Consider the following 17,656-nt stretch of genomic DNA (forward strand, 5'->3'; position numbering starts at 1 on the left):
TTTAAATTGGTTGTTAGTGTCGCTATTAGCACACTCATGATTGTTCAGCAAGTGCTGTCCAATTGCAGAATCACATCTAACAGTAGACATTTGGTTTTGGGTTTTGCAAGTTCGGGCTGGTTGAGTACACAAATAGTGGATGCGCTGGTAGCAATCTTCCAGGAATCCCTAGATTCTGGCTAAGTCCCAGAAGATTGAAAAACTGCAAATGTAGTGCCCATATTCAAAACGGGAGAGAGATAAAAAAAAAGTAACTATAGGCTAGTTAGCTTAACATCTGTCTTTAGGAAAATGTTAAAGTCTATTATAAAGGATGGAATAGCAGAGCATTTAGAAATGCATAATATAATCAAGCAGAGTCAACATGGCTTCATGAAAGCAAATTTATTAGAATTCTTTGAGGAGGTAACAAGCAGGATAGATAAAGGGGAACCAGTAGATGTAACATATTTGGGTTTTCAAAAGGTGTTCGATAAGGTACTGCACATAAGGCTACTTAATAAAATAAGAGCCCATGGTGTTGGGGGTGGTATATTAACATTGGTTGGAGGATTGGCTAACTGATAGAAGACAGATAAGGGGGGGCATTTTCAGGATGGCAACCTGTAACTAGTGAAGTGTCACAGGGATCAGTGTTGGGGATGCAGTTATTTACAATATATATTAATGACTTGGATGAGGCAAGTGAATGTACTATCGCCAAGTTTGCGGATGACACAAAAATTGGGAAGGCAAGTGATGAGGATGACACAAGGAGTCTACAGAGGGATATAGACAGGTTAAGTGAGTGGGAAAAAACTTGGCAGATGGAATATATTGTGGGAAAATGTGAGGTTATGCATTTTGGCAGGAAGAAGAGGAGCTGAATATTATTTAAATGGAGAAAGCTGCGGCACAGGGATTTGGGAGTCCTTGTGCATGAATCCCAAAAGCTAACATACAAGTTCAGCAGGTAATAGGGACGGCAAATGGAATGTTGCCTTTATTTCAAAAGGAATGGAGTATAAAAATAGGGAAGCCTTGCTAAAACTATACTTGGCATTAATTAGACCACACTTAGAATACTGTGAACAGTTTTGGTCCCCTTATCTAAGGAAAGATGTGCCGGCATTGGAGGGAGTCCAGAGAAGGTTCACTAGCTTGATCCCGGATATGGAGGGATTTTCTTATGAGGAGAGGTTGAGTCGGTTGGGTCTGTGCTCATTGGAGTTTAGAAGAATGAGAGGCAACCTAATTGAAACATATAAGATTCTTAGGGGGCTTGACAGGGTAGAGGCTGGAGAGATCATTTTCCCTTGTGTCCAGGACCAGGGGGCATAATCTCAGAGTAAGAAGTCACCCATTTAAGACAGAGATGAGGAGGAATTTCTTCTCTCAGAGGGTAGTGAATCTGTGGAATTCTTTACCGCAGAGGGCTGTAGAGGCTGGGTCATTAAGCATATTCAAGGCTGAGATAGACAAGTTTTTAATCACTAAGGGAATGAAAGGTTATGGGGAAAAGGCAGGAAAGTGTTGTTGAGGATTATCAGATCAGCCATGATCTCATTGAATGGCGGAGCAGACTCAATGGGCCGAATGGCCTATTTCTGCTCCTACATCTTATGGTCTGCCTGTTATGAACAAGCAAAGGAACAGATTGTTTGATTCGATCAGCCAGTCATTGTGACATACGGCCTACATGATGCATGGCATCACACTGGCACTGGTTGTTCAACGAATCAGAATTGGCTTACCAATCAGCACTTTTTATTCCTGTATTATATATTGTTGTGATCATTTGAAATTTGATATTCTTGCGTTTGTCCTGATGAGTGCAAGACGAAAAGCTTCGGCAACGCGTCTCTTTTCTTTTTGACAAAAATGATCTAATAATTGTCAAAATGTAATATTGGTTGAGGGATAAATATTGGCCCAGAACACTAGGAAGAACATGTCATGCTCTTTTTCAAAACTGTGGCTGTGTGATCTTTTCGTCCAGTCATGAGGGGTGGGTGGCCCCAGTTTAACACCTCACCCAAAAGACAACACCTCCAACAGTGCTGCACTCCCTCAGTATTGCACTAGAGGTGTCAGTCTAGATTTTGTGCTGAAGTGTCTGGGGTGGGACTTGAACCCACTACCTTCCGACTCAGCAACAAGACTACTAGCACTGAGCCCACAGCTGGCACAATGTTCACTGCTGAACTGGCATTAGAAGCTGCCGCAGACTCTGAATTTGATTGCTTATGTCCTGCGCTATGGCAATGTTAGCTTTGAAAGCATTGCATAGAGCATACGGTACAGATACAGGCCATTCGGCCCAACTGGTCTATACTCCAAATGAGCCTCACACACACACAACTTGGCAGAAGCTTTCACAATGATCGATCAAGGGTGTTGGCTAATTCTCCTGCTAGCCGTGGACCCATCTGTAACCGGATCGTCATCCCAGTGGAGAGCAGTTAACTCAGTGGAGACCTGGAATTAATTAGAAAGCACTTGCATTTCTGTCGCACCTTCCACATTCTCAGGACAACAAATTTGCACATAGCAAGATTCCATAAACAGCAATGCAACAATGACCAGATAATCTGTTTCAGTGATGTTAGTCGAGGGATAAATATTGTCTAGGAACAGTCGCATGTGAAGACATCACTTGTGTGAGGTACTGGTGAGTGCCGGTGGATCTATGCTTCAATGTGAATTATGGGGTGGGGGTTAGGGCGGGTGGAGAAGGAGAAAAGTGGATGGGCATTTGAGGGTGGGGGGGGAGTTTCCCCCCCTAGTGTTGTTGCCAATCCCTGCAGTGACACAATAAGCCTGGCGGTGGTGCTGTTGAGCCATGGTGTATCTGCCCACAGTGCCATCTGGAGGCTACTGGAGGTTCCTGCAGCAGAATTTGGAATCCAGATTTCAGAGTTTGTTCAAAGTGTGAAAATTCACAACAAGTTCAAGGAGAAAACACACAGCAGCAATTTACAGGGAAGACAAAAGGATATGGAAACACTGGAGAACGTACAGCAAAGATTTACAAGGGTGTCACCAGGACTGAAAGGTTACACCAAATCAGGAAAGAAACAACTTGTGTGTGTGTGTATATATATATATATATATATATAGTTATACTCCTTTAACATCATAAAACATTCCAAGGTCCTTCACCAGGAGCATTATAAAACAAAATTTGACACCGAGCCACATAAAGAGATATTCGATCAGATGACAAAAAGCTTGGTCAAAGAGGTTTTAAAGGAGCGTCTTAAAGGTGAAAGGAGGTAGAGAGGCGGAGAGGCGTTAGGGAGGGAATTCCAGAGCTTGGGGACCAGGCAACTGAAGGCATCGTCGCCAAAGGTAGAGCGATTCAAACTGGGGAAGCCCAAGGGGCCAGAATTAGAAGAGCCCAGACGTCTCGGAGGGTGGTAGAGCTGGAGGAGATTAGAGAGAGAGAGAGGGGGGGGTGGTGCTAAGGCCTTAGAAAGATTTGAAAACAAGGATGAGGAGTTTAAAATCAAGCTGTTGCTTCACTGGGAGCCAATGTCGGTCAGCGGGCGAAAGGGGAACGGGACCTGGTGACCGAGCTGAGAGACAGGCAGCCCAGTTTTGGATGACCTCGTGTGTACGGAGCAAAAACAGAATTACCTGGAAAAACTCAGCAGGTCTGGCAGTATCGGCGGAGAAGAAAAGAGTTGATGTTTCGAGTCCAACATGACCCTTCAACAGAACTGAAGTATAGTTAGGAGAGGGGTGAAATATAAGCTAGTCTAAGGTGGGGGGGTGGGGGGAGAGAGAAGTTGAGGGTGGGGTGGTTGTAGGGACAAGCAAGCAGTGATAGGAACAGATAATCAAAAGATGTCAGACAAAAGGATCAAAGAGGTGGTGATATTATCTAAGAAAAGTGCTAATTAAGAATGGATGGCAGGACACTCAAGGTACAGCTCTAGTGGGGGTGGGGTGGAAAGACTCACAAGGTATTAGTTGTAGATTTAAAAATAATGGAAATAGGTGGGAAAAGAAAAATCTATATAAATTATTGAAAAAAACAAAAGGGAGGGGGAAGAAACGGGGTGGGGATGGGGGGGAAGGAGGGAGTTTAAGATCTAAAGTTGTTGGACTCAATATTCAGCCCGGAAGGCTGTAAAGTGCCTAGTCGGAAGATGTACGGAGAGTGGACTGAGGAGACCAGCCAGGGGTGCATTGGAATAATCGAGTCTAAGAGGTAACAAAAGCGTGGATGAGAGAGGTCCAGCAGCTGAGGCAAAGGCAGAGTTACAGCAGTGAGAAAATAGCAACCCACAACTTTCAGCTTCCTGCTGACGGTCCTGATGTTTCTCCCGCTGAGGCAGCTTGTTACATCAGGGGGGGAGGCAGGGGGCAGGGGGCAGGTCATTAAAAGTCTGCTGGGAGTGGGTGGGTAGCAGCCGGGCCACTGTTGTGGACCTCAGGCAGGGCAGAAAGGGGGAGCACGAGTAATTTCATTCAGAGAGCCCCGTGCTGGGGGAGTCTGCCCGCGCGGTTGGGATAGGATTGCACTGGACGGTCGAATGGCCTCCCTGCCCAGACAGGGCGAGCTGCTCGGAACCCTTCTAAAAAAAAAACGGAGCTGGGAAAACAACACGGTAAGTTCCTCTCTCCAGACAACAGACAGGAACCGTCAGCCCGTCACACCACAGCCCGACACCCTCAGCAGTTAAAATCCGTTTTATTTATTAACAAGGGTACAAAGGAGAGGTACAGGAATCTGTACCAACAAGTGACATCCAGAAAACTAAATAACTCTTAAGCACATACAAAAATACAACTCTGAGGAGACGGAGAGAAGGGTTGAAGGATCAGGAGCAAAACAGGAGAGAGTAAGTTCCAGTAACAAATTGCCACAGCTCAGGATAGGACAAGGAAAACTTGACTACAATTAACACCAGCTTTTTTTTAAAAAAAAGGGACCTTCAGGCATTGTAAGGAGAGCTTTTCACATCCATAATCCCCTTCAGTGTAAACCAGGTCTGCCCTGCACCCTCTAGATCACCCCCACCCCCACCCAGACAAGGGGAACACAATCTTGTTCTCATTTCCCCATCCGAGAAGCATCATGAAGGAGGAATTCAGAAAATTAACCCCCCTAAAGTGGGGAGGGGAGTGGGTGCGAAATGAGGAATAAAAAAAGGTGGCGCACAAACTATCGCAAATCAGAAACTCCCGAGCCGTAGGATTCCGGAATGTTCTTTGCAGCCGTTCACCTTAATACAGAGTGATCATTCCTGGTCACTTACACCAGAGGTTAGCTGGAATCTCCAGACCAGTAACCCGCCCACAAAAAGAGGCCGATGTAATCAGTCACCTCGATTCAGGGCACGAATGATAGGAAGTTAAAGCCCATCGGGGTCCCAGGACAACATTCGCTCCTGTAAAAGGCACTTTGGGTGAGATTTGAAGCAATTTACAACACAGCTTAGAGACATTGTGCAACATTGAACAGCCTGCATTGCAACATTTGGCCAGAGCTTCTTCCTGCAAATTAAAAACTATTTGGTTTACAGGTAAAATTAAACATCAGGCATCAGGTTCATGCGGCCGAGTGAGGTGATATTCGCTGTGCAGCACTCCCTTCCCTCCCTCCAACTCCTCCGCCACCTCTCTCTCTCTCTCTCTCTCACTGGCTACAAGATCCAATACTAACCAACAAGGTCAGCTTGGTGCTTTGACAATGTGAAGACGTAAATATGTTGGGGCTTTTTTGGGGGGGTCATGTTTTTGCTAAAAAATCAGGAAAATTCTGGCTGGGGTAGAGGGGAAGCTGGGTGTATGGGGTTGGGGGGAGGCTGGGTGTGTGGGGTTGGGGCTGGGGGACGTCCCATGACATTTGCACTGCTGTGCAACAACAGGACCCCCCCACCCCCCGCCAAAGAGCTTTACAGTCACTGAGATACTTTGTGAAATGCAGGCACAGTTGTAATACAGGGAACACAACAGCCAATTGGGGCACAGAAAGCTCCCACAAACAGCAAGGCTTTTCAAAATGATGTAGGTGAAGTGATAAATTTTGGCCAGGGCACCGGGGGTAACTCCCCTGCTCTGCTTCAAAATAGTAATCACGGGATCTTATTGGAGAGGGCAGATGGAGCCTTGGTTCAACACCTCAAGCAAAAGACAGCACCTCAGTCAGCGCAGCACTCCCTCAGTACTGCACCAGAGAGAGTGTCAGCATAGATTGTGCGCTTCAGTCTTTGGAGTGGGGTTTGAATCCTTAACCTTCGGACTCAGGGATGAGAGTGCTACCCACTCAGCTGCTGATCAATGGAAACTGGAATCCTAAACCTTTCATATGTTACTTAAGACTAAATAGTAGGAACCTACAGGGCCGAGAAAACTTGGCCATTGTGCTGTACAGGTTAGCGGTGTGGGAGCAGCCTGTGTGTGTGTGTGCTGGTGCTGATCTAACCAGTGAATATAGAAAGGTATTAAAGAGCAGACTCACAGTGTTCCCCTCGAGTCTCCTCTGTCAACGAAGGACATTTCCAGCTGACGCATCAAAGTTTTGTTTTTTTTTTAAAAAAGTTCTGATTCAGTAACTGCTTCAAGCAGATCCAGTAATAAATAGCCAGTTATTAGCATGTACATATTTAGAATTCTTAAATGCTTCAACAACAAGGAAGGAAATCAAATCAAGATACACACAAAACGTGTTCAGCGCCAGGAGCTCTTTGCCTGACTTCGACTGAGACTCAAAACCCCAGAGTAATATTGATAAACCAATGAAACCCTCGATCAGGAAGGTGACACCCCTGGGATTTGACACTAATCGCTGGGGGTCAAAGGGCTCTCCTTTCTGCGCTGACACTTCAGTCAATCCTTTTTGGTCACCAAAAAATAATTCTTTAGCCGCGTTCACTTTCTCTCACACACAACGCGAACAGAAAATGCTGGGGGGAAAAACCACTCAGCAGGTCAGGCAGCCTCCACGGTGGTGGGGTGGGGGGGAGAGAAAGAGAGCGGATGTTTCGAGTCCGAATGATCCTTCTTCAGAGCTGGAGGGAAGTGGTGGAAATGGGCTGCTTCTCTCCGGCTCTGAAGGAGGGTCATAGGGACTGGAAAGGTCCACTCTGTCTGTCTCTGTCTGTCTGTCTCTCTAGCTCTCTCTCTCTGTCTGTCTGTCTCTCTATCTCTCTCTCTCTGTCTGTCTCTCTATCTCTCTCTCTGTCCCTCTCTGTCTGTCTGTCCCTCTCTCTCTGTCTGTCTCTCTCTGTCTGTCTGTCTCTCTCTCTCTCTGTCTGTCTCTGTCTCTCTCTGTCTGTCTGTCTCTGTCTGTCTGTCTCTCTCTGTCTGTCTGTCCCTCTCTGTCTGTCCCTCTCTGTCTGTCTCTGCACAGACCGTCAGACCCGCTGAGTTTCTCCAGCGTGTCCTGTCCGGCTTCTCTCTCCGATTTCCAGCAGCCCACAGTGTTTTCGCTTTTCACTTTCTCACATTTTTTTGGTCACAAGCAATAAACAAAAAAAAACAAAACAAAAACAAAATCAATCTTTGGATTTTTTTTTCTCTCTTTTGAAAAGTGTTTTGAAGAGAAGCGAGATGGGAGACCGATGGAACATTTTGTCTCCTGCAGAATTGGGTGGAAGAAGCCTCACTGCAGCTGTTCTGACTGCGATCGAGTGGAAAGACATCGCTTTAGTGTTGGGGTTGGAGTTGGGGGTTGGGGGTGAGGGGTTGGGTGGGTGGGGGGCCATCTGCACCACAGCAACTTATGAGCCAGCGAGATTCCCCCCGCTCTCTGACACCCCATTGAGATTTCACTCCGAGCTCCTCTCTGCACCGTGCAATGTTCACACAACACACACTGTGCCCTTTGCTCGGGTCAAGACTGAAGCAGCTTCTCATGTCAGCTCCTCCTCCCCCCCCTCTCCCTCACCCCCTCCTCCCCCCCCTCTCCCTCACCCCCTCCTCCCCCCCCTCTCCCTCACCCCCTCCTCCCCCCCCTCTCCCTCACCCCCTCCTCCCCCCCCTCTCCCTCACCCCCTCCTCCCCCCCTCTCCCGGGGGGGGGGGCTTCACTCCCACTCAAAACAACAACAACAACAAACACCTTTGCAAATATCAACTTTCACACTCGCCTCCCCACTTCCGTGGCCAATAAATAAACCATCTCACCGACAGGTCACCCAGTGCCCAGCTACTGAGGGCTGAGCATCTCGGACAGAGACCACACTGGGCCCGAGGCAAAGCCAGGCCGGAGCTGGACATCACTCACTCCACTCCCCTCAACTCACTCCCTCTACTCACTCACTCACCCCACTCCACCCACTCACTCACCCCACTCCACCCACTCACTCACCCCACTCCACCCACTCACTCACCCCACTCCACCACCCCACTCCACCCACTCACTCACTCACCCCACTCCACTCCACTCACTCACTCACTCACTCCACCCACTCACTCCACCCACTCACTCACTCACTCACTCACTCCACCCACTCACACTCCACTCCACTCCACTCCACTCACTCACCCACCCACTCACCCACTCACTCACTCACTCCACTCACTCCACCCACTCACTCCACCCACTCACTCCACCCACTCACTCCACCCACTCACTCCACCCACTCACTCCACCCACTCACTCCACCCACTCACTCCACCCACTCACTCAGGGGTTCAGCCCAGGGTGCACGGGGGAGGGTGGGGGGTATGAACCCCACAAACCCACTCGTTAACAACTCCAAATCTCCATATTCCATTTCTCCACGGTTAGTTAACCTGCCATCCGAAAATATTCCGCACTGTAATATAAAAAAATACAATAGTAAATGGGAAATGTCTGTTCTGTGAAATGTTGGATGTTCGATCCTTCAGCTGCCACAAGTGTTGCAGACGTTCGACTCTCTCTCTCTCTCTGTCTCTCTGTGCTGCAGGGGAGGGGGGTCCAGGTTCCCCTGTTTCATCCCTCCAGACGCTGTATCTCGGGCCGGCTCTCCACCTCCCCCCGGGATTCCGAGCGAGCGCGTGTGTACTCGCTGGCCGGACCCCCAGGCTGCCGCCGGGCGGTCAGTCTCCACACCTTGAAGGCCAAGTACGTGTTGACCGCAAAGACACCTGCAGTCAGGAAGCCAAACACCTGGGTGGGTGGGTGGGTGGTGGGGTAATGGGGTAATGACAACAGAAGAAAGATTAAGGACCAATCTTTTAAGTCACAAACACACAGCAGAATAAGAAAAATTAAAACGTCTTCCATTTATTTAGTGCTTTTCCCGACCGCAGGAATTTCCAAACCCATTTACGACCAACCGAGTGCTTTTCTTTTTTAAAGTGTAGTCACTGTTGCAATGTGGGGGATGGAGTCATCAAATTAGGCACAGGAAGCTCCCACAAACAGCAATCTGATAACTGACCAGGTAATCTGTTTTCATGATGTTGATTGAGGGAGAAATATTGGCCAGTGGCGGGGGGATGGGGACCTCGGTTTAAAGTCTCAACTGAAAGACAGCACCGTTGGCAGTGCAGCACTCCCTCAGTACTGGCACTGGGAGCATCAGCCTGGACTATGGCCTCAGCTCTCCCGGATTTTTCCCGGAGCCACAGTAAAGTCCTTGCCCTCGCATCACAACTTAGAAATCAACCAACATTCATCTCAACGAACTCATTTAAGGGGCTCCCCAAGGAAGAGACTGGCCAATAGAGACGGAAACTTTAGGACCATTGGGTGAGAGACTTCAGTTACATGGAGAGGCTAGAATTGTTCTCCTTAGAGCAGAGAAGGTTTAGGGGAAAAATTACCAAGAGGTGCTCAAAGTGCGTTTTCACCAAGTAAATAAGGAGAAACTGTTTCCAGTGGCAGGAGGGTCGGTAACCAGAGAACGTGGCTGGACAGTGATTGGCAAAAGAACCAAAAAATAAAGAGGAGATGGGGGAAGAAAAATGTTTATTTTTACGCAGAGAGCTGATCTGATCTGGAATGTGCTGCCCGAAAGGATTCAATAGCGACTTTCAAAAGGGAACTGGATAAATAGTTGAAGGAGAATGTTGTGCAGGGTTACGGGGAAAAGAGCAGGGCAGTGGGATTAATTGGACAGCTCTTCCAAAGAGCCAGCACGGGCACGAATGGCCTCTTTCTGAGCTGAAAGAGTCGGAGAGCAGTCAGCCAATGACTCAGTCTGCCCGTCAACCCCTCTCACTGCGTTTTGCCCTCTTTCGATGGGGTTAATTCTGACCCATTAGGAGAGAGGAGGGGGTGATTATATTCTCTGATAGCTCAACCAAGATGCCATCCTCTATAGGGTGCTTAGATGGTTCCATTGATACTCCAAGGATGATACCCAGGACCCTGAGCTCCCCCAAGATCTGGAGATTACCCCAGGGGGTAACTTACCACAGCAGCGATCTCTCCTCCCATCCTTTGGTTCATGGCTGCCAGCACAATGGAGGCAATGAAGAAGAGGACAGCACTGATCACAGTGTTGAGCAAATCCTGAGAAAAAAGGGAACAAAATATTGACCAAATGGAAAGAACTTGTACACAGAAACCCGACTTCAACAACAACTTGCATTTATATAGCACCTTTCCTGTAGTAAAACATACCGAGGCTCTTCACAGGAGCAATAATCAGGCATGGACTGGTTGCACTCAATCGCCTATCTCAGTGCCACATATCCTGTTCCCTCCCTCTCTCCCTCTCTCCAAAACCAACACTGAGCCACATGAGGAGATATTCGGTCAGATGACCAACAGCTTTGGGCAAAGAGGCAGGTTTTAAAGAAGCGCTTGAAAGAAGGGAAGAAACGTGGAGAGATTTAGGGAGGAGAATTCAAGAGCACGAGGCCCAGTAAGCAGAAGGCACCAGCACAAACACCAGTGGTTGAGTGAAGAAAATCAGGAAAGAACAAGATTGGAACATTTAAGATCCTGAGGGGTCTTGACAGGGTGGATGTGGAGAGGATGTTCCCTCTTGTGGGAGAATCTAGAACTAGGGGTCACTGTTTAAAAATAAGGGGTCGCTTATTTAAGACAGAGATGGGGAGAATTTTTTCTCTCAGAGGGTTGAGAGTCTTTGGAACTCTCTTCCTCAAAAGGCGGTGGAAGCAGAGTCTTTGAATACTTTTAAGGCAGAGCCAGATAGATTCCCGATTAACAAGGGGGTGAAAGGTTATCAGGAGTAGGCAGAAATGTGGGGTTGAGGTTACAGTCAGATCAGCCATGATCTTATTGAATGGCGGAGCAGACTCGAGGGGCTGAGTGGCCTACTCCTGCTCCTAATTCGTATGTTCGTATGCTAGGTCAAAATTACAGGATTACCGAGATCTCGGAGGGTTCAGAGGCTGGAGAAGATTACATAGATAGGGAGGGGTGAGGCCGTGGTGCGATTGGAAAACAGGGTTGTGAATTCTAAAACCGAGGCGTTGCTGGACTGGGAGCCAATGTAGGTCAGCTGGCAAGGCCAGCATTTATTGTCCATCCCACTTAAGAGTCAACCACACTGCTGTGGATCTGGAGTCACATGTAGGCCAGACCAGGTAAGGACTGCAGATTTCCTTCCCTAAAAGAACATTAATGAACCAGATGGGTTTTTTTTGACAGTAGGCATTAGTTTCATGGTCATCATCAGGCTTTTAATTGCAGATTTTTATTGAATTCAAATTTCACCATCTGCCGTGGTGGGATTCGAACCCAGGTCCCCAGAACATTGCCCTGGGTCTCTGGAATACTCGCCCATTGACAATACCCCTATGCCACCACCTACCCCTGAAGTAGGAAACAGGCAGCAGAATTTTGGATGAGTTCAAATTCAAAGATTTTCCCCTCCAGCACTTCAGTACTAGCTACGTTTTTAATTAAGAGCCACAATCTCAGCCCACATTAAACCATGTCTCAGTGGGTCAGCGCTCTCAGCTCTGGGTCAGAGGATCATGGTTTCAGACTTTACCCCTGCAAGTTGAGCCCAAAATCTACACTGGCGCCATCTTTCAGGTGAAGCATAACGATGCCTTTCACAACCTCAGGATGGCCCAAGTTAATGAAATACTTTTGAAGTGCAGTCCCATTGTAATGTAGAGAAACGCTGCAGCTGATATGGGCACAGCAAGCTCCCACAAAGAGCAATGAAATAACGACCAGATAACCTGCCTCTTTCATAATGTTGATTGAGGGATAGATATGGCCCAGGACACCAGGGACAACTCTCCTGCTCTTCCGTAAGGAATAGCCGCGGGATCTTTTCTCTGCTCAGTTGAGAGGGCAGAGGTGGCCTCAGTTAGAAAATAACAGCATCCCTGACAGTGCAGCACTCCCTCGGCACTGCCCATCCGACAATGCAGCACGTACTCATGTGAAGGATGGGATATCAGGTTTGAAAGTCATGAAGGCTCCAAGTCACTAGGTCGGCAGCCTCTAACAGGAAAAGACAGCGGGGGGGTCGGGTGGGGGGATTATTTAGTCTTTCCACATGAGAAGTACCCACGATAAATGCCAATGAGAATAATCACACTTTCCAGTTGAGACCACTGCTGTGCCAGGACATTGGGATCATTTGATGCTGTTATGGAGAGACGGTGAGGGTTGGGATTCTGAAAGGGCAATTACAATGGGCTGAAGGGTCTTGTGTCCTCCAGATTCTGACGCTGTACAGAAAAGTGTCCCTAAAATCTAAAATAAAGACACACAACCCAGGAGGCACATGGTCAGCAGATGCATTGAGTTCAAAGTGTGCAGTGAAATTCATCTGGAATCTGCTTCTATATAAAATGCAAACCACACGGATATTAAACCTTCCAAATGGGATTGCTGACATTTTTGTGGTTAAGCTTTAATAAGTGTGCACAGGAACATGTCCTTAAACTGAGTCCAAAAACAACGTGCAAAAGAATCCACTCTCACCTCACCTCAAGCAAGGATGGAAATCAGAGTGGTCCCTGTCACACTAGGCTGCACACTTAATTCCTTCAACTTTCTTTTCTTGGTCACATGCTGTCACTCCTCAACTCAACCTCTCCCCCATCTTAAACTGCCGAGTGTGGGCTACAGGCAGCCAAGGCCCCACCCAGGTGGTCATTATTCATGTCGCAGCTGAGAGAGTGAGCTCTGTTAAAATACTTAACCATAGGAGACACCATAGCCAAAGCTTAATGTCCATCCACACACACAGAAAAACACGTGCGTGCACAGAAACACACAGGCACAAAAGCACGCAGAAATACATGGGCACACAGGGGCACATGGGCACACGGGGGCACAGGGGCACACAAACACACGGGCACACAGAAACACACAGGCATGAACAAATACAGTTTTACTAGCCCTGTTTCCATATTCCTTCAACCACTTTCCCATTGTTCACCTATCCAACTTCATCCTGAATGTTGACACAGTCTTTGCCTCAATTCCACAAGGTTTTGTGTGAGGAAGTTTCTCTGGCTGTCTGTTCCAAATCTTCTCTGTTTCATCTTATCTATGACCCCTCATTCCTAACTCCTTAACTATTGGAAAAAGGCTGCATTTATCTGCCCTGTCACATTCTCATTATTATAACCACTCCTTTCATATCAGTTTGTAACTTATAAGTGAACAGGAGAGGCCATTCAGACCCTCAAGCCTGGTCTTCCCCTTTTTATTAGATTATGGCTGATCTTTACATCAACTTTGTCTATTCAACTCTGCTCTATACCCCTCACTCCTAGTTTTGCTTTGTTTTAACAATAGACCTAACTTTCTTTTTTACTCTTTCAACGGATGTGGACATCACTGGCTGGGCCAGCATTTATTGCCCATCCCTAATTACCCTTGAGTTGGTGGTGGTAGTGAGCTGGCTTCTTGAACCGCTGCAGTCCATGTGGTGTAGGTGCACCCACAGTGCTGTTAGGGAGGGAGTTCCAGGATTTTGACTCAGTGACAGTGAAGGAACGGAGATATATTTCCAAGTCAGGATGGTGAGTGACTTGGAGGGGAACTTCCAGGTGGTGGTGTTCCCATCTATCTGCTGCCCTTGTCCTTCTAGATGGTAGAGGTCGTGGGTTTGGAAGGTGCTGTTCTAAGGAGCCTTGGTGAGTTTCTGCAGTGCATCTTGTAGATGGAACACACTGCTGCCACTGTGCGTCGGTGGTGGAGGGAGTGAATGTTTGAGGTGGTGGATGGGGTGCCAATCAAGCGGGCTGCTTTGATGACCCAAATTTCTGGGACTTTCTTCATATTTGTGTTTTTTATCAGGCAGTATCCCAGTGAATCATTGCCCAATACACCAACCCGAGTATCTTATTGCCGTAACATTCAGCTATTTCTTCAATAAGCTCACCACTATTCCCGACAAACCATTCCAATTGTTGAGCAACCTTTGTAGAGAGAAGTATTTCCTGGCTCCAGTCTTAGACTTTGCCTTCCTACCACAGTGTATATCAGTGTACTGCTCAGTCCCTGTATCTCACTAGGTACCTGATAGCTTGGATTCTGCAGTCACTTGGCATTTCTCAATATTCCTATTCAAGTGGATTCCCTTTCTCGCAATGTAGAACAGTTCAACTAAACCTCTATCGCTAAACCTCCATGATCTGTCAGATGTTTCAGTGGATAATGTCCTTGATCCAAGACAGTCCCCTATGTTTTTCGTAATCGATCTTTAGATAGTATTTAGAATTACATGGAATTTACAGCATGAAACAGGTTATTCAGTCCAAATGCTCCATGATGTTTATGATCCAAATGAGCCTCCTCCTACTCCTCTTCACCTCACCCATATCCTATTCCTTTCTCCCTCAAATGCATCTTTCCTATTTGTCTCAAGTGCTCCATGTGGCAGCGAGTTCAAAGTTCTCCCCACTCTCTGGGTAAAGAAGTTTCTTCTGAATTCCATAATAATGGCCATCTTATATTTATGGCTCTTAGTTTTGGACTCCCACCAACCATCAACAAATAGAAATGTCTTCTCCATCCTGTCAAACCTCATTATTATTATTATTCTAAAGGCCTCTATTAGAATGCTTGCTTTGTTCTGCAAATAGTCAGTTATTTGAGTCAGAGAGAGACTACATGACCTTCATACATTGAAATATTTTCAATGTAAGGCCACCAGCATTGAACAAAGGGTTTTCTCATTATCTTCTGCATGGGTACCAGTCTATGGATGAATATTTTGGACAATCCTTTCTTCTGAATATCCATACAAAGTTATCTGGCAATCAGTGTATTAATCAACTAGAATGCTCAGTTCCATTCCAAACTCTTCAGATAATGAAGCAGTCTGTGCCCATGTGCAGCAAGAGCTGGACAATGTTCAGACTTGTGCTGATAATGGCAAGTAACATTCTTGCCACACAGAGATGGTTAACTAAAGTTGTAGCTCATGGAATTGAAGGCAAATGCTTGAACTGGTTTGTGAATTGGCCAAGCGGCAGGAGATAAAGAGGAGGAAGAAAGGATGGACATTCTAATTGGCAGGATGTGATTAGAGGATCTGTTTTGGGGTCTCAATGATTCACCCCATTTATGAAATGACTTAGATGATGGAATAGAAACCACAAATCCAAATTTACCAAACCACAAATCCAAATTTCCCAATGTCACAAAGACAGGCGGCATTGTAAGCAGTGCAGGTGGAAGGGTCAAAATACAAAGATGTCGATAGATTAAGTGAATGGGCAAAACCGGCAAGTGGATTTCAATGTGGGGTCATCCACTTTGGACATAAAAAGGCACTGGAACAGGGGGCTTTCTAACTGGTGAAAAGCTAGAAACAGCAGAGGAACACAGAGACTTGGGGGTCCAGGTACACAGATTATTAAAATATCATGAACAAGTACAGAAAATAATCTGAAAGACGAATGGAATGCTGATCTTTATATCTAGAGGATTAGAATACAAGGGGGTAGAAGTCGTGCTTCAGTTATACAAAGCCCTGGTTAGAGCCCACCTGGAGATACTGTGGGCACCGCACCTTAGGCAGGATATACTGGCCCTGGAGAGAGTGTAGTGTAGATTGACCAGAATGATACCAGGACTGAAAGGGGTTAGATTACAAAGGGAGATTACACAAACTAGGATTGTAATCCCTGGAATTTAGAAGGTTACAGAGTGATCTGATTGAAGTTTTGTGGATATTAAGGGGAACAGATAGGGCTGAGAGAGACAGAGAAACTATTTCTGCTGGTTTAAGAGTCTCGGACCAGGGGGCATAGTCTAAAAATTAGAGCCAGACCTATCAGGAGCAACATTAGGAAACACTTCACACACAGGGTGAGAGACGTTTGAATGTGCTTCTGCAAATGGCAATTGATGCTAGATCAAATCTGAGATTGACAGATTTTGGTTTTCTAAAGGTAGTAATGGCTAAAGGACAAGGGATAATGGTTAAGGGATGAGCCATGATCCCTTGCTCCCCTGTAACTTGTCTTCATTCACAGGTTGGTGTTATAGTAAAGGGTTAAATCGAGGTCAGATTGCTTAAACTTGACTTGTCTTCCCTCGAGTTTAGAGGCTGAGCAAGGTGCTTAAAATATTTAAAGGATTTCGACAGAGTTGATACAGAAAAATCATTTCCTCCGATGGGGGAATCAAGTACGAGGGAAGAATTTGAAAATGAAGGAGACTGAGTCCATCACTGTACATGGGCTGAGAGAGTGGTTAATTGGGTGGGTCGAATCAATGATAGCAGAGTGTGTACAGAACCTGCAGGTGGAGTCAAAATAATGAGACAAAGTCCATAATGGGGAGACTGTAGATGAGCTGTGAAAGGAGAATAAAGAGATAGGACAGTCCACGAACTCAATAATATTACCCAAATCCAACCTGCCGCTGAAATCCTCCGTGACACTGCTGCCTTCAGTCTTAACTATTCAATGTTCTCCTGGGCAGCCTCCCATCTTCCTTAAACTTGACTCATCCAAACCTCCTCTGCCCAGACCCTACCTTGCACCAGTCATCCTGCTCACCCATCGCCCTCTGTGCTCACTGACCGAGATTGCTTCCAGGTTTGGCAATGCCTTGATTTTAAAACTCTCACCCTCATTTTCAAATTCCTCCGTGGCCTTGCCCCCCCCTCCCCCATCTCTGTAATCTCCTCAAACCCTACGAGATAATCGGCGTTCCACCAATTCTGGCCGCTTGCACATCCCCGATTTTAATTGTCGCGTCGTTGGTGGCTGCACCTTCTGCTGCCTTGGGCCTAAGCTCTGGAATTCCCTCCCTGAGCCTCTACCTCCCTCTCCTCTTTTAAGATGTTCCTCTAAGCCTACTTCTTTGACCAAGCGTTTGGTCGTCTGCCCTAACGTGGATCAGTGCCAGTTTTGGTTTTATAACATTCCCGAAAAGCGCCTTGGGAATTTTTACAATGTTAAAAGCGTGACATAAATACACGCTGCTGCTGTCTTGAAGTCTTGCCCATGATGGGATTGAAAAAAAAATCCCACCATCAGGACCTCTCCTCCAGATCAAACAGTTACTATTAAGATTACGGTTAACATTTAAGTTAATTCTGTTAAGCATTTAAAAAAATGATACAAAATGAGAAGAGCCAAAGATATTAATGATGATGGGAGGTACTTGTGATTAAAATGAATTACAGTGAATCCTGATGTTGGGTTGGTGGTCTGAACTCCAGATTAGGTTATTTTATCAACATAAACTATCAGAGTTTAAGCACAAACATGCAGCTTAGATAAGTTCAGTTTTGATTTACATTGAATTGCACGGCGCATAAACAGAACAT

At 46.5% G+C, this 17,656-nt stretch overlaps 1 protein-coding gene across 1 annotated transcript in view; it reads right to left on the bottom strand.

Annotated features, from left to right (window-relative positions):
* Positions 1-8,896: 8,896 nt before the first annotated feature.
* cmtm4 (CKLF-like MARVEL transmembrane domain containing 4) overlaps positions 8,897-17,656 on the bottom strand; it is a 62,721-nt gene continuing 53,961 nt past the window's right edge. Inside the window, exons 3-4 of the mRNA XM_078542996.1 lie at positions 10,339-10,437; positions 8,897-9,087 (exon numbers count right to left, since the gene is read on the bottom strand). Of these exons, the coding sequence (XP_078399122.1) occupies positions 8,911-9,087; positions 10,339-10,437 (276 nt within the window). The 3' untranslated portion in view covers positions 8,897-8,910. The remainder of the gene's footprint in view (positions 9,088-10,338; positions 10,438-17,656) is intronic.

The sequence above is a fragment of the Cetorhinus maximus genome, chromosome 6 (assembly GCF_964194155.1).
Source record: "Cetorhinus maximus chromosome 6, sCetMax3.hap1.1, whole genome shotgun sequence".
Taxonomy (NCBI): Eukaryota; Metazoa; Chordata; class Chondrichthyes; order Lamniformes; family Cetorhinidae; genus Cetorhinus; species Cetorhinus maximus.